This window comes from Lolium rigidum, chromosome 4 (genome assembly GCF_022539505.1).
Source record: "Lolium rigidum isolate FL_2022 chromosome 4, APGP_CSIRO_Lrig_0.1, whole genome shotgun sequence".
NCBI classification, from domain to species: domain Eukaryota; kingdom Viridiplantae; phylum Streptophyta; class Magnoliopsida; order Poales; family Poaceae; genus Lolium; species Lolium rigidum.
This window is the reverse complement of record NC_061511.1, coordinates 164,119,383-164,140,463: the sequence shown is the minus strand read 5'-3', so window position 1 is coordinate 164,140,463 and position 21,081 is coordinate 164,119,383. Positions and strand designations below refer to the sequence as shown.

The 21,081-nt window shown below is 44.4% G+C and overlaps 1 protein-coding gene and 1 pseudogene across 1 annotated transcript; one reads left to right on the top strand and one right to left on the bottom strand.

The window, feature by feature from the left end:
• Positions 1-355: 355 nt before the first annotated feature.
• LOC124708387 lies at positions 356-2,839 on the bottom strand (annotated as a pseudogene).
• A 7,583-nt stretch (positions 2,840-10,422) lies between these two features.
• LOC124647744 (pectin acetylesterase 9) lies at positions 10,423-13,441 on the top strand. Its single transcript, XM_047187630.1, has 12 exons — positions 10,423-10,564; positions 10,684-10,896; positions 11,362-11,441; positions 11,538-11,624; positions 11,797-11,921; positions 12,012-12,072; positions 12,158-12,214; positions 12,293-12,370; positions 12,445-12,550; positions 12,643-12,788; positions 12,883-12,994; positions 13,339-13,441. Exons 1-11 carry the CDS (start codon positions 10,423-10,425, stop codon positions 12,988-12,990), a joined length of 1,203 nt encoding a protein of 400 aa, XP_047043586.1. The 3' UTR covers positions 12,991-12,994; positions 13,339-13,441.
• The last annotated feature ends 7,640 nt before the right edge of the window (positions 13,442-21,081 follow it).

The following is a 21,081-nucleotide window of genomic DNA, read 5'->3' as shown; positions in this document are numbered from 1 at the left end:
CAGATGTATGTTTGTATGACCTTCAGGCTGAATGAAAGATAAGATGGAGTAGTTGCAGCCCAAAAAGAAGGTGATACTGTATGCAGAAGCAGTGGCCATGATCGGGGTTATTTATCTTCTTGGATCTTGGACGAATGTTTGTCCCAAAAAGCTTCTCTCTTCAGAACTGCAACAACAGTAATGCCCTTCCTAATCCTAACTGCTATAAATCTACAGGATGTTGACATCTTTATGGACAACTACCTGATTCTAAGATGCTTCCATCCTTATGAACATTATATCTCTCCCTTTTATCTTGCAAAAAGCATGATCAACCACAAAAGTTGACCATGATGGCATTTTTTTTTTTTTTTTGCTATACTCTTCCCATGGGTGAGAAGGGAGGGCCGTTGACAATAGATGGAGTTTTTCCTTTCCTCCTCTTCACTTTTTTCTTCTCTTTCCCTGTTACTGTTTCAATTAACTGCTTCACTTCTTCTTTCAAGAGTATCTTCAATGAGCTAGAATAGAGCTTGTGCTTGAATTTCTCTATACCAATGGCTGAAGAAGCTTCAGAGCAGTGAAGCAATGAAATGCAGACTGAAAATGCCTGCAGTGCTGATAATCGTGCATGAAAATCCACGGAGAGATCCCCTTTCCCATCTACTTTCATTGAAAGAGCAGGGAGAACTTCTTGGTTACCCTGCTTCAACAGTTGAGGTACACAATGAAATACTGCATTCAGTTAAATATGGTTTTACCAGTGTAATTGTAAAATAAAACATGTATAAGTAAAATGGGTATATAACTATATATTGCTTCTAACTGGGACCAAACAATAATGCATTTCAACTATCATAGAAGGATATTTCTTTTGATGTTCTAATCAAGTTGGAGAAACCGAAACAAGACCAACTTTAGTTGCTACTATCTGAGGGTAAATGCAAACATGTGGTAATAAGCAAACACAAGTGGTGTCTGGACATAGGAACTATTCGCTTTACCTTAACAAATAGCTCCATAGGATGCTTGCTTTCATTCATCACAGAATCAACCCAATAACTATCATATGCATTGTCAAGGACAACGATTGGGCAAGACATGTCCCATCCACCACAGTCGCACTGTCCACCGCTCTTCAGACGGTTAAGTAACGGTGATGGGCTGGTGTCATCATCTCTTGGTAACCCGTGTGCCCCGCCTGTTGTAACCACTTTGACCGTACCAAGTGCTGAGCCAGCTTTCACTTCTTTGGACCCTGTTTTGTGGAACGGCACTTGGATTACAACAGCTGCAACCTCCAAATGAGGATGCAGATCTTCTTGGGACCAAAGACAAGATGCCAATGCGTCTGAGTTACTTCTTGCAGTACTTCTCCGCTCCAGCATATTATTTCTCTCTAGAGACTCTCTAGAGATTGAATTACGGACAACATTGCAGAATGGTGGTTGGGTGGCATCTTTACGTTGAGTTATATCGACAGCAGAGCTCCGTCGGGCATGAGCAATGTCATACAAAACAAACTCGCTAGTGGCTGAGTTATTCAAAATACCATCTTCTTCAACTTCAGAGTAGAGATAGGAAGACACATGCATCTGACCGACAATTGGAGGAGGACACCCACGCCTATCCTTGGAGGTCCTTCCCACGGCACTAGATCGTTTGCCAGCGCTATGGAAAGTGTAAATCCAGTTCAGTTCATTTCCGGATTTCCATGTATTAGCATAAATGGATTCTTCCAGACCCTTGGTAGAAAACTCGAAACCAAAAGCACCCTCATCAGGATCCAGTTTAAGAACAGCATGAAGGTGAGTTGGTGATGAAGTAACGGTCATAGGACGGGCTTCCCCACTTGTCTGGCATGTAGGTGCGGAGCTGTGTTCAGTTCTGGCGTTACCACTCAACAAAGGTTTGCGCAGTGCGCTATCTTTTCCTCTAACTGGTGGATTGCCACATTTCTCATCTACCATCTCCATGCGGGAGGGATTCCTCATAGACTTGGACTTCATGAAAGGATCCATAATTTTTCTGAATGGATTAGATCGAGCTTTTTCTTGCCGTCAACACCATCACCACTATCTGATGGACAGGCATCATCAGAAACACACGCCTTAGCTGACAATGACTTGGGCAGATTACTCACCAAATCACCTTTGCCATGATTGATTGCATCAGAATGAACACCAAGAGGATATTGGCAGCTTGATCTTGTACCTTCACTACAACTGCCTTCTAGCAAATGAGGAGCCGTATTTCCGCAGGAAAATTTAGCGGTGTCTTCCTCAACAGGTAATTGTAGGAAATCATCTTTTACATCAGCTGTCAACAAATTGCAGTCCTTTCGTGGCCTTCCAGCCCTCGAGTTCTGATAAGGAACCTCGCGCGAAGAAATGTCCAGAAACTCCCTGGCATCTTGACTAGATTCACAACTTCTGTTAATAGAAGACCTCGACTTGTATGAACGGCTTCGTTCAGGAACCAAGCAAGCTCCACTTGTGCTTGGCTGGGTGGATGAATCTGAAGTCCCAAATGACATAACTGTATCTCTTCCGTACGCAGAATCTAATTTCTTCCTCCCGTCTTGGAGTTTCCTGAGTCTGCTAACATCACTGGAGCTCTGGTACATAGAACCACGACTATGCATGAAGCTATCTTCTGAGTTTGCCTCAAGGCGTCTTGAAGGCAGGCTTTTGCAATGGAAGTTTGGTATCCGGTCGAGGTACATTTCCCCCGATTTTGCATCAGAACACTTCAACTGATGGTGTCTGCTCGGTTGTGCTTCCCTGCTTGGACTCTCTGCTTCCTCATCAATCGGTTCCATGGCTTCCTTTGCTACACTCGGACGAGAACGATTCCCCATGTCGGAAACCTGCATTCCAACCAGAATACACTGCTCGCGTTATAACAGGAAAAAGAGGACAGTGGCATCAGCCCTTATCCAAGAAAAGATCATACAAGGCAAGACAACCATTATATGCATCAAGCTCGAAAGTAGAAATATTTTACGAGCTTCAAAGTCCAAACCCATCCTACGCATCAAATTCATCCAACAACAAAAATATGCAATAGCACATCTACTTCCAAAAGAGCAGAGTTTTCAGTTTTCACACACATACAACTTCAATACCATGTCTCCAGAGGGACAGTGGCCCAACACTAGAATAGCAAGAATAAATCTAAATCTACTCTCAGGTCGCACAGCGCATTCTCATTGAATCAACTGAGAACATCCAACTATTCCACACGGAAGTCAATCAAATCCCACCACCATATCTGCAGAAAAAAAACTCAATACATTCGCAGACTGGAGCTCTGCACCAAATCCGACCTACACTTTCAAAGAAACGCATCAAGAAACTCTGCCCACCATTAGTCCTAAACTCCAACCTTGGTCAAGCTCCGCCGCCCAAATCGGCGCCCATCCGCCGCAACCATTGCGGAGAAGAAGGACGGCACCATGAATCAACCAGAAAGGAGCCGAGAAATGCCATTTACCTTCCAGTGGACGAGGAGCCGACCAGCGCAGCAGGAGCGGGAGTGGACCGGATTGATTGATTCCTCAGCCCCCGCGCATCTGCCTCGTAGTCTGGTGTGTGAGTGTGAGGGAAATATTCTTCTTGGCGGCTGACGGAAACGAAATGGAGATTCCGAAATCTATTTGGGGCGCCTTCGTTTAGGGACGACAGTGAGATAGCAAAAAGGTTAAGGGGTTAAAGTGTAAGATAAGACTGACCGGCAGCGAAAGTTCTGGAGAAGGCATAGCCTACTGGGCTGTTAGGCTGAGCCTGTGTTGTATGTGCCCTTCTAGGCCCAGCCCATGTACCGTTAGTTTGTGGCCGCAAACAAAGCTGAATCCATCGTCCATTCTCCCCAACCAACGGAGGAAGAGGAAATGACGCTGGCCGGCCGATCCTTACTTGACGCCTGTAGCATAGAAACTCCAATCCGCAACTAGTTGCGGGTGTAATTTTTTTTTTGTGATATTTTAAGTTTTTGAAAAATGCAAACTAAAATTATGAACTTACATTGTGTTGTATCTTATGCATCTGTGAAGTTCATCCGAAAATATGACCGTATATGATCTACACAAAAGGACAAATGATGTGTAAATCACCTATATCTTTTCTTTTTTGCACATATCACATATGATCATATTTTGAAACAAAATTTCCAGGTTCACAACATATAGCATAATCAAGGTCTACAATTTTAGTTTGCATATTTCAAATTTTGGAAGTGTCACAAAGAAAATGGGGTGCACCAGCAACTAGTTGCGGAATATTCGCACTCTTAGCATGGAAACTCTATATGCCACCCGTTGCGGCCAAACCTATTCATTGCTCATTGCGTGAGTGAATTGCTCCCGCCTGTAGCGATCGGCGTTTGGGCCGGCCAATTTAGCGACAACAATAGGTGGTTTTTGAGATGTTTTTTTCTTGGTTCTGCCGGTTTCGAGAAGATTTGAAAGATCGAGATGTCGCCTAGAGGGGGGGTGAATAGGCAATTAAAAACTCTTGCGGATTTGTCTTGTAAGAATGCGGAATTAAACTATCGTTTAGTTTACAAGCACAAACCCTAAATATGCTAAGCTCAACTAAGTGTAACAATAGCAACTAGAGCTAAGCAAGATAGGCACAAGATATATGTAGCACAAGTGATAGCAAGATATATGTACTTCAAGCACGATGGCTATCACAAGGAAAGAGAGCTCGGGTATAGAAATAACCGAGGCACGCGGAGACGAGGATGTATTCCCGTGTTCCCTTGCTTTGCAACAAGGTACGTCACGTTTGGAGGAGTGGAGGTCCCACGAAGGATTCCCCGCGCCACGAAGGCTCACCCTATTCTCCGAACCACACCCACGAAGGATAATGGCCCTTTCCTTATGGTTAGCTTTTCCTCCGCTCCGGAGATGGCAAGCTCCACAACCACTTCACAAGCTCCACGAAGGAGAAGCCCGGGCCCCTTCACAATCTTCCACGAAGAGATCACCGGGACACCAACCAAGCCAACTAGGAGGTCACCCTCCAAGAGTAACAAGCTCACGGTCTCTCACTCGAAAAAATCGTGGTGGAGAGCTCAACACTATGCAATGATGCAAAGCAAGAACACCGGAGGTGTTCAAGTCCTTCACACTCAAATCCCACCAAAGCAACGAATGCTAGGATGAGATTGGAGAGGAAGAACAAGGGAGAAAGTCAACCAAACACTCCAAGATCTAGATCCCAAGAGATTCCCTCACTTAGAGAAGAAACGGTTTGGTGGAAGTGTAGATCTAGATCTCCTCTCTCAAATCCTCAAGAATGAGCAAGAATGGTTGGAGGAATCAAAGGGGAGAGCAAGTTCTTCAAAATGGAACAATGGAGGTGAGAGAATGGGAAGAACTAGTTGGCTCAAGGTAGAAGAAAGGTCTATTTATAGCTAGGGAGCAAATATACCCGTTGGGGAAAAAACACACTTAAAATCGCATAAAAACGGGCAAGAAAAACGGCCCAGCCGGCTGCCGAGCCGACCGACCGGAGCGAGCAGCCGGCCGGGCCGGTCGGCGGCCCGGTCGGACCGGCCCACCAACCGGGCGGGGCACAAGCCGCGCTGTGCGGCAGAAAACGCAAGGGTGCGCGGGGCGAGCAGGCCGCGTGGGCGGCGGCGGCCCAGTAGCGGGCGAGCGGCCAGGAAGACAGGCTGCGCGGGCGGCGGTGGCCCAGCAGCGCTCGGGCGGCGCGGAGGGCAGGCCGCGCGGGGAGGCGGCCGCGTGGGCCGCGCGGCGGTGAGGCGGCCCAGTGGGGAATCCGGTCAGGCCGGGGGGCGCGGCAGGCCGGTCGCGGACCGGGCCCGAGGCCGGTCACGGGCCAAAAGGCCACTGGATCCCGGCCGGATGGCACCAGCGCCAAACCCGGCGCGGACCGGGTGGGCCGGTGGCTGGTCCGGTCTGACCGGCCGGTCCGCTTGCCCCCTTTTTTCTTTTTATCCTTTTTCCCTTTTTCCTTAATAACCAATGCTCCCGAACTCCTATTGACTTGAAACTAATTTTGTTGGAAATGTGGAGACTCCTCACAGAACATTTTTAGATGATTTTAGAGAGGGAGTCTCCCACCGTCAAGAAACGGTGAAGACGTCCAAACTCGAAAACGCAATAGAAGATGCATGCGGATTCCGTTTTCGATGAACTCACAGAGAAACACCAAGAAGCAATAGGGATATGCAAAGTATGCAAAGGATTGAGCTCCCTAAGACGATGCGATCAAGTTACCCAACCGAAAGCCCCTCTTGATAGTGCGGCTACCTATCCTATAATCCGGTCTCCCAACAACCACCTTGAGAGCGGTAAAAGGAAAACCTAGCAAGGCCATACCTTTGACTTGCGCATCCCGCTTGATCTTGATGATAGCTCTTCAAGCTCCACTCAAGCCGGAATGCCACAACTTGATCATTGTTGCTTTGTGAAGACTCACAAATGCTCCCCCATACACTATGATGGGAAAGCCCCATTGATGCACATCTTCACATGTCCATTATCACCATATGGACGACAAGCTTCAAGCATGTGATCCACTCAAGATACTCATCTTGAACTTGTCCAACTCAAACTTGTATCGATGATCTTGATACCAATACACAAGGTATACATTTATCTTCATGGCATCCATACTTGAATCCAACACATGAAGTACAAGTAGTACCTATGGAATATTCCTTCATATAAACTCAATGAAAACATTAGTCCATAGGGTTGTCATTAATTACCAAAACCACACATAGGGGCAATATACCCTTACAAGATTCTCAAAACTTCCAGCCCGGTTTTCCTGATTCAGTGGGTTTCTTTGTTTTTTCCGGTTTCACCAGTTTTTTCTTTTCTGTTTTCCTGATTTTTACATTTACAAATTTTAAAAATGCTTAAATTAAAATGTTCAAACTTAAAAATGTTAAAATTTAAGAATATTAAAATTTTAAAAAGTTCTAATGTAAAAAATGTTTGAATTTAGAAATGTTCAAACTTAAAAAATGTTCAAATATAAAAATGTTCGAACTGAAAAAATGATCATTTTAAAAAAATGTTCAAACAAAAATGTCCATTGGAAAAAAATCTTTTTTAAAAGAAATAGAAGTTCAATTTCCAAAATATTAGATTTTTTATTATGAAAAAAAATCTAAAGAAAACATAAGACCTGAAAATGAAAATGAAAAACGTACATTTAACTGGGAGGGACCTTCGCTCCCGCTTAAAGAAGGGATTAGGCCCTCCCACCCGTTGCGGTGCACGCGTGCGTGATTTGGGCCTGACCCATTTCCGTCATCACGGGTTTTCTAGTTTTTGGACATGTTTTGACTTTTTTCTTTCTTGTTTCTATGTTTTTTTGCCGGTTTTTTGTTTGGTTTTTTCAATATGTTTAAATTTTAAAAATGTTCATTTTTTATCAATTGTTCATATTGGAAAAAATAGATTTTGAAAAGTTTAGATTAAATGTAGATTTCAAAATTGTCTTGATTTTGAAAATTGTTTAGATTTCAAAATGGTTCAGATTTTGAAAAGGTTCGGAGATTTCTCGCTAACCCATACACCAGATGGAAATCGGCAAACATGCTGAAAACCCCAAGAAAACTGTGTATTCAACCAAGCGAGATACATGAATACTCAAGTTTTCTTATAAAAGGAAAGCACCGAGGAAGTAAAAAAATGAAAAGGTGTAAGGGCATATACAATGGAGTGACGTTAGTCTTTCCTTATGTTTGCGACGTAGGATTTTTGGTTAGTTGGCGGAGAGAAAGAAGAAAGAGAAGATTGTTTTCCCTTAGCTAAGTGATGATCTCTTATGAAATAAGAGAAGACTATTTTCCCCATTGGACGACTTGTCTTCTCTTATTCTTACAGTTTCTTACTAAAAATAATTAATTCTCATTTATTATATGGGATGAGAATAAGAGATAATGCATTATACCCTTAATATTTATCGTTTTCTTGATGACGTGAACTACTAAGAGAAGACATATCTTCTCTACCATTGTACATACCCTAAAGGAGCCCCCAACGGGACTCGTATCCTCCCAGCGCCAAGATCGAGAAGTGGGTCAGCCCACATTCCTTTTCGGTTCCGGTTTTGGGAACCTTCGCAGCTCAGATTTTTCTTCTTTGTTATTTTGGTTTACTGGTTTTCCTTCCATTTTTATGGTTCCTTATAAAATTTTCATATTTTAAAATTTTAAAATTTTATAGAACGGTTAGATTTGAAATAAAAAAAATTAAAAAGGCTAGATTTGGAAAATGCTCTAACTTGTTCAGGTTTGGAAAATGCTCTAACTTGTTCAGGTTCCTTATACTAATGCAGTATAGTTCACATACTTCAATAGAACATAGTAAAATCTTAAAATCATATCGGTATGGCAAGATTTTACTAAGATTTCACCGATTTTACTATGATTTCAATTAAGTATCTATAATATACCCCATTAACATGAAACTTGTCAAATATGCTAGCAAACTCCTGATAAAAAAAAACAAGTTCACATCGCCATCGAGAAATGCATTTGTAACGCCACCCGTACTTACCGGTGTCACATCCACCGTCTTCGTGATTCGTGCTAGCTACCTGGCTATATTTTGACTAGTTTTGTATTAATGCGGTATTGTTTAGATACTTAAATAAAATGGTAGAAAAATCTTAAGATCATATAGATATGATAAGATTTTGCTAAGATTTTTTTTTGATAAAGGGAATATATTAATATCAAGAAGATACCAATTACACCCAGTTTCTGCAACAACGCACCACTCTAATGGCACTACGGATGCACACAGTCAAAAAAAGGAAAAGAAAACTAAGAAACAAAAGTCCCGCTACAGTATCTCGGGCCTAACAACAACAGTACATCCACGGCCAAGACAACACTGGAATTACATACTCTCCAAAAAACGACGCTTCCAAGAAGGGAACAGTGCTCAAACACCATCGTCGCCCGATCAAAGATCTTAGGTTTTCAGCCTGAAGATAGTCCCCACTCTCAAAACAATGCCTCCACCAAGGCCATTGCCAGGCACAACCAGTTAAGGCCATACCTTGGGTTTTCACCCTGAAAGGTAGGACTCTGCACTTCACCTATGTTTTCGCCCACACTTTCATACTGCTGTTGTGAAGCCCGGAACACCAAGCAAGTCTCTCAACAGCGCGGAGACTTGAACCTCCCTTAGCTAGTCCTCCCCTCCGGCCTTCATGAAATTCTCTTCTTCTGACTTTCATCATGGATCCATAGTCACTTGATGTCAACACAGAAAAAGAGCTTCGCGCCGCTCCCTCCAGAACCAATCGGTCGGAATAAAAGCATGGGTGCGCACGATCGAATACCTCCGATCCAGCAAACTCCAGGCAAAGCACTGTTACATTCGTCGGCGGAGCCTTCCGGAACTCAACCCACCGGCCAGATCACGAGTCCAGGCCTCCGGTAGGTCCTCATCTTCACGCAAGAGAGGCCCTAGGACCGCCGCCTTTATACAGGTCGGATCCCCACGTAGGCGACCATCCTGGGCTGGCAAATCCAACCCTCCACCGGTGACACCATCGCCGGCTTCCATGCCCCTCCATCACGCCGCCGGATCGCGGTGATGGATCAAAAGATCCACCACCACCAACCGCAGGCCGACCCTCTCCGGCGTAGAAGAGAGCCACCTCCTCCGTCGAACCCAAGGCTGCTGCCCCGGGCGCCCTCGTGACGCAGAAGAAGGCCGAGATCGCCTCCACGCACCGACGAGAGGTGGGGGGAGGGCATGGCGCAGATCGAGGGCCTGGACGCCGTCCACCACCAGCCCCTGTCGGTGTGCTGCGGGTGGAAGCCTACGGGAGGGGAGGGGGACCGCAGCGCAAGAGCCGCCGCGGCCCATCACCATCCGCGCCGGCCGCCGCCGCGTGCGTCGAGGAGGGGAGAGCCCGTCCGCCGTCCCCCACGTCGGCGAGGAAAAGGCCCCTGCCGCCGCCACGCCCCGAGGGTCTTTGCCCCGGCGGCGCTACCGGCGGTGGCGGTTAGGGTTGGGGAGGGGTTCGGGAGAGGAGGGCACAAAATCGCCTCGGGCGTCGCAGTTGAACCCCCGTTCACCCGCTAAGATTTTATTGATTTTACTACTTCCTCCGATTCATATTATTTAACATTAATATAGATATATCTAGATACATTTTAGTTGCAGATACATCCATATTAGCATCAAGTAATATGGATCGGAGGGAGTAGCATGATTTCATTGAGATATCTAAAATATACCGAATTAATATGAAACTAGCCAAATATAGCTTTGTGGGGCTATATTTTTGGCTGTACATATAGACTACTCGAGACAGGCCTGGACTGCAGCCACCTGACACGAAGAATCCACGTCTCACACAAGTTTTCTGACTGCCCCGCGGCGCCTCTTCTGCCCGTTGTCGACCTCTGTCGGTACCTGCCGCTGTCGTCCGCATGGCTCGGCGGCCTTGGACGTGGGCAGCTGCCTTCACCGCGGTTGTGCTCGTCGTCGCCGTCACTGCTGCCACGGCGGCGGTCAAGAAGAGGCTGCTCGTGGACATGACTCTCGTCCCGGACGCCGCGTCGACGGGAGCAGGCAAGTACTCCTCGCCTTCAATCAGGCCTCTTCTTCTCCAGCCGCCCCCTCATTGCCCTGCTCAGCTCCTCTTCCTAAGCCTGACACATGCGTGCGGAATGGCGCGCGTCGATTTGCAGTGTGCCTCGACGGGAGCCCGCCGGCGTACCACCTCCACCGCGGCTCCGGCGCCGGCGCCCGCGGCTGGCTGCTCCAGTTCGAGGGCGGCGGCTGGTGCAACAGCGCGCGGTCGTGCGCCGAGAGGGCCGGCACGCGCCGAGGCTCCACCAGCCTCATGACCAAGCTCGAGGTCTTCTCCGGCGTGCTCAGCAACGATCCCGCCATGAACCCAGGTGCCTCCCTCAACTCAACTGCTGCTCTTCCAGCTTCATTTCTGTTTCGAACACGATTCAGAATTCCTCAGCAAGACGTTTCACCCACCCGTTCTTCATCTCATCGTGCCTTGCACGCCAGTTCGTAGACGATAGATGATGATGATGATGATCAACACGGCATTTGCATGTTTGCCTTAACAGTGGTACTGTGTCTGCTAAAGCGAAAGGTGACCGCCAGACTCAACAGATCATAATAATCCGGTAGGTAGCATAGCTAGCATGCAGCAGCGCCAACGGTTCTGCTTTATCATCCTGGCCCATTGCCAATTCAAGCTCACGGTCCTACAAGAATGATTAATTAGCCCATTATCTGCATCAAGCCACATGCGAAAATCTCTGCTCCAAAACATCAGAGCTTCAGATTCAGTTATCCTCATTTGCTATAGATTTTTCTGACACGATGTTTGCCGACAATTCGACCAGACTTTTACAACTGGAATCGTGTGAAGCTGCGGTACTGCGACGGCGGCTCCTTCGCAGGCGATTCAGAGTTCACAAATGGTGTACGTACTCCTAAAATCACATCTCAAATCACCGGGTGTACTGTACAGTACGTATACCAGGTGCTGACTGCTTGTTTTTTGCCGCAACATATGCAGTCTTCAGTCATCTACATGAGAGGTCAGAGGATATGGGATGCTATCATCACAGATCTCTGCCAGAAAGGCCTCCACAGAGCCGAAAAGGTTCTCCAGATCTCATCACTATTCTACATACTTTCCCCATGTTTTTTTTTTCAGGAATGGTATGCTTTTAATTACTATTTGAGTTTCAGTTTGGCTCAAATCACTGCATAAAGATAGATAGTTGTGTGACAGATAAGCGATCTTGGTTTTGAGCAAGTTCTGAATCCTTCAGGTGCTGCTCTCGGGCTGCTCAGCAGGAGGCCTAGCTACATTCTTCCACTGTGATGACCTCCAGGAGCGTCTTGGAGGCACCGCCACGGTGAAATGCATGAGCGATGCCGGGTTTTTCCTTGATGTGTAACGCTGGAGCTGATCAAGCAAACCAATTTCTTTTGGATGGTTGAGATTTAAGTCAAATGTGTTGAAAGAACTTATGCCATTTTGCAGGGATGACATTTCTGGCAACAACACCATTAGGCCTTTCTTTAGCAGCCTCGTTGCCTTGCAGGTTTTCTTCCTCAGTAATTTGGGAACTTTTACGATGTTTTGAAGCTTATTCTCAAGTGTGTTTTGAATTATTATTTTTTATGTAGGGAGCTGAGAAGAATTTGAACAAGGACTGTCTGAATTCCTCACTCGATCCTTATCAGGTCAGGGCTTTTTGCATTTCCTAACCAGATCATTTGCCCTACAGTTTTCTTAATTACGCTTTCCACGCCTTCTTGCAGTGTTTTTTTCCGCAATACGTGCTTCCAAACATTAGAACCCCCTATTTCATCTTGAATTCAGCTTACGACGTATATCAGGTAAAAAAATATGGTACTACGAGTACTTCATATTTTCAGCATCCAACCACTAGTAATAATATTTCGTTGGGCAGTTCCATCACATATTTGTGCCTCCTTCTTCTGATCCTAGAGGTCAATGGAGTCGCTGTAAGGCGGACCCTAGCACGTGCAGCATATCCCAAATTGCAACTCTCCAAGGTTCAATTTTGTGCTTGATACAAATTTTGTGCAACGGGCCAATGCGTGTAAGATTCTTCATTAAGTTGCTGTCTTAAGGAATTTCTCTACAGGCCTGAGAAGTGCGATGTTAACAGCTCTGGAACCGTTTGAAGGCGAACCAATGGTGGGGATGTTCGTCAATTCTTGCTTTGCACATTGCCAGAGTGAGCTGCAGGACACATGGTTTGCACCAAACTCACCAACACTACAAAATGAGGTACTGATACTAATCAATTCATGATAACATGCTGTATGTTTGTGGACCTTTAGCGATGGATCTTTCTTGCAGTAAAATCTTATTTGAGTTTTAGACAATTGCAGAGCTGGTCGGTGATTGGTACTTTGAAAGGGATGCCGCTCAAGCAATCGACTGCCCCTATCCCTGTGACTCGTGTTGTCATAACATTATACCATTTTAATCAGGTTAGTTATTGGAATATACAAATGTAACTGCAAGGCTTGGTGTTTGAGTTTGGGGTTTAGATACTTTGTGCATTTGGAAAGTTCTAAGATATCAAAGATGTCCATTGTAATAAAAAAAATTGCACTTGCAACCATTCGTGCAAACATATGATCAAATGTGCCTTGTACAAAAAGAAAAGTGCCTCTAATTGCACTGTTCAAAAAATAAGGATATTTTTTTGCCATTTTTGAAGCAACCGGCATGAAATCTTTTTCATCAAGTAGGACAAACGTGTGCTTGTAATTCCTGTAACTGTTTATAGTGTCCATGTAATATCTGATCATATTTTTCCTGTTATTTGCAGGTGCACACATGTTATAATCAGGGCCACTTTAGGTCTTATTCGTGGCGTTCTTGGAGTGACTATTTCAATACATAAAAGTTAAAGACGTTGCAAGATACAATGGGACGCATGGTTATGCAAGATAATTAGGTTGTATTCATAGTGGGAAAGTTGTGAGCGAGCACCATGACACCTACACACATATACTCGTTTGAGTTTTTCTTTTTCGTGTCTCCTAAACTATATAACATATGGACTTGAAACTTTGCAGATCACTAAAACATTACAACTAGAATGTGAAAAAAATAGTTTGAGTTTTTTTGTGCAATATAAAAATTTAAAACATTTAAAAGTCAAAAAAATGTATACATATATATTTAATGTCATAAAATCCTGAACTATTTTTACAAAATTCCATCTCAATTTTTTCAGTCAAACTATAAAGTTTCAAGTTCAAAGATTGTATGGTGTGAGAGATACAAAAAAATGAATTTGTTTGAGAGTAAAAAAAAGGCTTGAGTGGATCTTGATGCACCTATAAACATCCTAGAGTGTGCACCTGAGTGTCTGCTCAGAAAATCCTCTATCTACTTGGTGTTATTCAACTATATACCAAAAAATGTCAAGAAAAATTATATGTACCGCAAAGTGCATCATATATACTATGAATAAACAGCCCGATTTGAAATAAGAAGCGATACCTTGGAGGCTACTATGGTCTATGGACATAGTATGCCTTGTGTTCAAATCCTTGTTTTGAGTGTCTTGGGTTCAAATCCTTCTTTGCACTTTTTTTTTTTTTGCTTTCTTTGGTACTTTCCTATTTTTAAACTCTTACTTCGGTTTTTATATCTCTAGTTTTATTACTAGTATAATTTAAATAGTGGAACATGGATATCGGGGGCCCAAGGCCCTCCCTTGCAAAGGTTGTAATAACCGTTGTGGATAATTTAGAAACCTTGTCATAAAAATAAAAGACATATTATACCTCGAAACATGCATCTCATGTTATTTATGTCTCAGTCTGTGAATTTGTTCCCATTCAAGCTGTGAATTTTTCTTTTGTAATGTCTATCATTTTCATGTTATGTATGTCTCAGTCTCACTTGAGTAAATCCATTCAGCTGATATATTATCCACTTGGGAGTTTTAGCACAACTTTAATTGGCGCCATTCTCCTGTCCGCGTTTGTGGTCAACAAACTTGTGAGCATCCACACTCGGGATGACCTTGTGGTGGCTACGATCTCGTTGTACATACAGCTCGTGGGACAAGTTTCTTTTTTTGTTTATTTAATCGGCATGACATGGATGGTCTTGTGTACTTAAACATAGTTATATATTTTTGTCTGCACTAGATTCATAGAGCTCTATATACCTGAGCTATAGATTCACCTATAAATACCTTCATGAACTCACATCCATGGTGTTCTTCAAATAACTATCAAAAACGGTTAAAGACGTTGCAAGATACAATGTGAAGCATGGTTATGCGAGATACATAGGTTGTATCTATAGTGTTATTCAATTCAATACCAAAAACCTTGCAAAGAAATTTACGCCAAGTCCATCATGTATAATATGGATAAATGGCCTAGTTCAAAGTACTAAGAATCAATAGCTTAGAGGCTAGTATGGATATAGTATGTCTTGTATTCAAATCCTTCTTTTATTGTGCCTTCGGTTTGAATCCTTTTGTGCAATTTATTTTCTGCTTTCTCCTATTTTCAAACATTTCTTTAATGTTTATATGTCTACCTTTTGTGAGTTTCTAAATTAACCACAACAATCATTAAATCTTTGCAACTTGTGACGCCCCGGAACCGGTACCATGAGGATTCCAGCGATCCCGCCGAAATCCGCACGATATCGATTTTGAGACGCCCTCCGACACGACGTGCGCGATGAATCACACACGTGGTGCCAGAGGAATTACCACGAGTAGTAACATTACAACAGGTTTACAATAGAGCCCACAAGAAACATATATATTACAACAATGACTCCAACGAGTCAAGATACAAATATACAATGCGAAGATCCAAATCATACAGAAGATCAAATACATCTGAGTACGGACAAGATACCAATTAGACTAAGAGTCCTAAAGATAACCAGCGGCGTCCATAACCCTGCCCAGGCCAAGCCGGAAGGATAACCTTGCTAACGTCGTCTTCATCGAACATATCTTCATACCTGCCCGGTTATGTCCCAAACCAGCAATAAGTACGGGTTCGTACTTGAAAGGACGAGATGTCGCCTAGAGGAGGGGTGAATAGGCGTTTAAAAACTCTTATGGATTTGGCTTGTAAGAATGCGGAATTAAACTATGTTTATTCTACAAGCACAAACCCTAAATATGTTTGGCTCAACTAAGTGCAACAACAACAACTAGAGCTAAGCAAGATAGGCACAATATATATGAACAACAAGTGATAGCAAGATATAATAGATACTTCAAGCTCGATGGCTATCACAAGAAAAGTAAGATCGGGTATAGAAATAACCGAGGCACGTGGAGACGAAGATGTATTCCCGTGTTCCCTTCCTTTGCAAGAAGGTACGTCACGTTTGGAGAGGTGGAGGTCCCACGAAGGATTCCCCAACGCCACGAAGGCCCACCTTCTTCTCCAAGCCAAACCCACGAAGGATAATGGCCATTTCCTTATGGTTAGCTTTTCCTCCACTCCGGAGATGGCAAGCTCCACAACCACTTCACAAGCTCCACGAAGGAGAAGCCCGGGCCCCTTCACAATCTTCCACGAAGAGGTCACCGGGACACCAACCAAGCCAACTAGGAGGTCACCCTCCAAGAGTAACAAGCTCACGGTCTCTCACTCGAACTAATTGTGGTGGAGAGCTCAACACTATGCAATGATGCAAAGCAAGAACACTAGAGGTGTTTAAATCCTTCACACTCAAATCCCACCAAAGCAACAAATGCTAGGATGAGATTAGAGTGGAAGAACAAAGAGGAAATCAACAAATGACTCCAAGATCTAGATCTAAAGAGTTTCCCTCACTTAGAGGAGAGATGGATTGGTGGGGATTGTAGATCTAGATCTCCTCTCTTAGATCCCTCAAGAATGAGCAAGAATCATGGGGGGAAACAAGAGATAGGGCAAGTTCTTCAAAGTCAACAATGGAGGAGAGAGTGGAAGAACTTCTTTAACCCAAGGTGGAAGAATGCCTATTTATAGTCTAGGGAGAAATATAACCGTTGGGTGAGTTTCAGCTCAGCACAGTCGAGGAGGCTGGTCAACCGGGCCTGGGGCCTGGCCGTCCGGTCCAGGTGTCAGTCAGACCGGGCCACAGGCCGGACCTGACCGGTCCAAACCGGGCCTGTGACCGGGCCATGACTGGGACACTTCTATGTCTTACAGTACATGGCCCCGGTTGGCACCAATCCAGGGGCCGGTTTGAACCGGGTCATCCAGTGGGACGGCCGGTCACGCCGAGCGAGAAACCGGGCCAGCAGGAAAACATGTTATACAAAAACTGTGATAACTTTTATGTCCGGACCCCGATTGACATGAAACCAATTTTTTTGGAAAGATAACGACGAATAGAACCCCAAAAAATATTGAGACTCCTCACAAGATATTTTTAGATGTTTTTAGAGAGGGAGTCTCCCACCGTCAAGAAACGGTGAAGACGTCCAAACTCGGAAACGCAATAGAAGATGCATGCAGATTCCGTTTTCGATGAACTTGGGATTGTTGTAAAGCTAGCAACAAGCTCAAGAACCTCTCCCAGAGAAACACCAAGAAGCAATAGGGATATGCAAAGTATGAAAAGGATTGAGCTCCCTAAGACGATGTGATCAAGTTACCCAACCGAAAGCCCCTCTTGATAGTGTGGCTATCTATCCTATAATTCGGTCTCCCATCAACCACCTTGAGGCCGGTAAAAGGAAAACCTATCAAGGCCATACCTTTGCCTTGCGCATCCCGCTTGATCTTGATGATAACTCTTCAAGCTCCACTCAAGCCGGAATGCCTCACTTGATCATTGTTGTTTCGTGAAGACTCACAAATGCTCCCCCATACACCATGATGGGAAAGCTCCATTGATGCACATCTCCACATGTCCATTATCACCAAATGGACGGCAAGCTTCAAGCATATGATCCTCTTGAGATGCTCAACTTGAACTTGCCCAACTCAACCTTGATGACGATCACCACTTGACGTCATCCTCTCATGGACTATATGAGATCTCACTTTTGATGCATGCCCATGGAAAGATACGACCTAACCCACATAGACAACAACACAAGGGCACATATATGATGGGTTAATTCATGAAGCATAATTTACAAGGCTTACCATACCACGTGACTTCACGTGGCACATTTTTCATGCTTCATGTGTTGATCAAACTTGAATCTATTCTTCACTTTTTGTATTGGTCAACCTTGTATCTTCTCATGCTCTATCATACTATCTTGAGGTGTATAAAGAATTTTTCATTTGTTTGCATGCTCTAAATCTTAGTCAACCATAGCTCAACTTATGAGACTATCATGACACCGATTTAGAGCCATAACTTGAATTCTTCACTTGGAATCAAGCTCTCAATATCTTGATCATTCATTGCTTATAACATAAGCTAGAGCATGGCTAATATTGAGTTCCACATAAGAACTCTATCTTCATTTCTTCTTCTTGATCATATCACATATATATTTTCAAATCGATGATCTTGATGCCAATACACAAGGTATATCTTTATCTTCATGGCATCCATACTTGAATCCAACACATGGAATACAAGTAGTACTTATGGAATATTTCTTCATATAAACTCAATGAAAACATTAGTCCATAGGGGTTGTCATTAATTACCAAAACCACACATAGGGGCAATATACCCTTACAGTACTTAACAAGACTTCAAGACGTATAGCATTCGTCAACCAGCGTACTAGGTGGTTTAAACACACACTGGGGCGATAAACCACTTCGCAGCGGCTCCACATCATATACGTGCATACCAGAAACAAGGGATACAAGGCACCCTAGGGCTTCCCAAAGTAATTAAGTAACATGCTAGCATGCTGATACGTCTCAAACGTATCTATAATTTCTTATGTTCCATGCTACTTTTATGATGATACTCACATGTTTTATACACATTATATGTCATTATTATGCATTTTCCGGCACTAACCTATTAACGAGATGCCGAAGAGCCAGTTGCTATTTTCTGCTGTTTTTGGTTTCAGAAATCCTAGTAAGGAAATATTCTCGGAATTGGACGAAATCAACGCCCAGGGGCTTATTTTTACACGAAGCTTCCAGAAGTCCGAAGAGGAAACGAAGTGGGGCCACGGGGCGAGACACAGTAGGGCGGCGCGGCCTGGGCCCTGGCCGCGTGGCCCTAGTGTGTGGGTCCCCCGTGACGTCTCCTGACCTGCCCTTCCGCCTACTTAAAGCGTTCGTCGCGAAACCCCCAGTACCGAGAGCCACGATACGGAAAACCTTCCAGAGACGCCGCCGCCACCAATCCCATCTCGGGGGATTCAGGAGATCGCCTCCGGCACCCCGCCGGAGAGGGGAATCATCTCCCGGAGGTCTCTTCATCGCCATGATCGCCTCCGGATCGATGTGTGAGTAGTTCACCCCTGGACTATGGGTCCATAGCAGTAGCTAGATGGTTGTCTTCTCCTCATTGCGCTATCATATTAGATCTTGTGAGTTGCCTATCATGATCAAGACCATCTATTTGTAATCCTACATGTTGTGTTTGTTGGGATCCGATGAATATTGAATACTATGTCAAGTTGATTATCAATCTATCATATATGTTATTTATGTTCTTGCATGCTCTCCGTTGCTAGTAGAGGCTCTGGCCAAGTTGATACTTGTGACTCCAAGAGGGGGTATTTATGCTCGATAGTGGGTTCATGCCTCCATTAAATGCGGGACGATGACGTAAAGTTCTAAGGTTGTGGATGTGTTGTTGCCACTAGGGATAAAACATCGATGCTTTGTCTAAGGATATTTGTGTTGATTACATTACGCACCATACTTAATGCAATTGTCTCGTTGTTTACAACTTAATACTGGAGGGGGTTCGGATGATAACTCTGAAGGTGGACTTTTTAGGCATAGATGCATGCTGGATAGCGGTCTATGTACTTTGTCGTAATGCCCTGATTAAATCTCATAGTACTCATCATGATATATGTATGTGCATTGTTATGCCTTCTTTATTTGTCAATTGCCCAGCAGTAATTTGTTCACCCAACATCTGCTATCTTATGGGAGAGACACCGCTAGTGAACTGTGAACCCCGGTCCTATTCTTTACATCTGAAATACAATCTACTGCAATTGTTCTTTACTGTTCTTCGCAAACAATCATCATCTTCCACACAATACATCTAATCCTTTGTTTACAGCAAGTCGGTGAGATTGACAACCTCACTGTTACGTTGGGGCAAAGTTCTCGTGATTGTGTTGTGCGGGTTCCACGTTGGCGCCGGAATCCCTGGTGTTGTGCCGCACTACACTCCTCCGCCATCAACCTTCAACGTGCTTCTTGGCTCCTACTGGTTCGATAAACCTTGGTTTCTTTCTGAGGGAAAACTTGCTACTGTACGCATCACACCTTCCTCTTGGGGTTCCCAACGGACGTGTTGACTGCACGCATCACATGCACGCAAACAACAAAAGGTAAAACATTACGAAACTAGTTGTGGCCACTGGACAAAGCTATAGATTCCGGCAGTGGTCGAGGGGAGACCCAATAAACATACCAACGTGTGGTTAGAGCGCTCAGTCTCGAAACAGATAACAAAAACTCGGGGTACTAGATTTTAAGAAACACAAGTGAGCCATCATAAAACGAGCAACTAACCCACCGATGCCTCCGCTAACAACTATCAACAAGTAACCATGATACTCTGAACAGATATAACCATGTATCATGTGTCATGATCCCCAACAGATAACCCGATAAGATAGTTGTAACGGTAACGAGATATAAACAGCACTAGCATGCACTACGACTCATAAGGCAGACCCGAAACCAAACAATAGATGTAGGTGGTTGTGGTGGCAATATGGGCTGCTTGAGGTAACAAGTGGATTGGACACGTGACAAGAATGCAACTCAAGGCTAGCATAAGGGAGAAGGCAAAATGAAAATAGTGAGCGACTCCTTCAGAGACAGGAGTTTAGAAAATGCTTGTCTGTTAAAGATTGCTGAGGAACATCCGGAGGACTTGTCGTATCTCACAACACCACTTCGCGATCCTATCTAGGAAGAAGAAAATGCTGGAACACACAACGTGTGCAAGTCTTACTACTACAGATAAAGAAGATACAACATGATCAAGATGATATGCATGACACAACTGTAGGATAACGTTGCATAGAAAACAAAAATTTTCCTACCGCGAACACGCAATCCAAGCCAAGATGCAATCTAGAAGACGGTAGCAACGAGGGGATATCGAGTCTCACCCTTGAAGAGATTCCAAAGCCTACAAGATGAGGCTCTTGTTGCTGCGGTAGACGTTCACTTGCCGCTTGCAAAAGCGCGTAGAAGATCTTGATCACGATCGCTTCCGGCGCCACGAACGGGCAGCACCTCCGTACTCGGTCACACGTTCGGTTGTTGATGAAGACGACGTCCACCTCCCCGTTCCAGGCGGGCAGCGGAAGTAGTAGCTCCTCTTGAATCCGACAGACACGACGGCGTGGTGTCGGTGGTGGTGGAGAAATCCGGCGGAGCTTCGCTTAAGCGTGCGGGATGTG

Bases quoted from the DNA above. Each gene is read 5' to 3' on its own strand.
- LOC124647744 (XM_047187630.1), top strand. From the start codon at position 10,423: ATGGCTCGGCGGCCTTGGACGTGGGCAGCTGCCTTCACCGCGGTTGTG. The intron at 11,625-11,796 runs GTTCTCCAGATC...TGAATCCTTCAG, and splicing joins GCCTCCACAGAGCCGAAAAG to GTGCTGCTCTCGGGCTGCTC. The intron at 12,789-12,882 runs GTACTGATACTA...TTTGAGTTTTAG, and splicing joins CACCAACACTACAAAATGAG to ACAATTGCAGAGCTGGTCGG.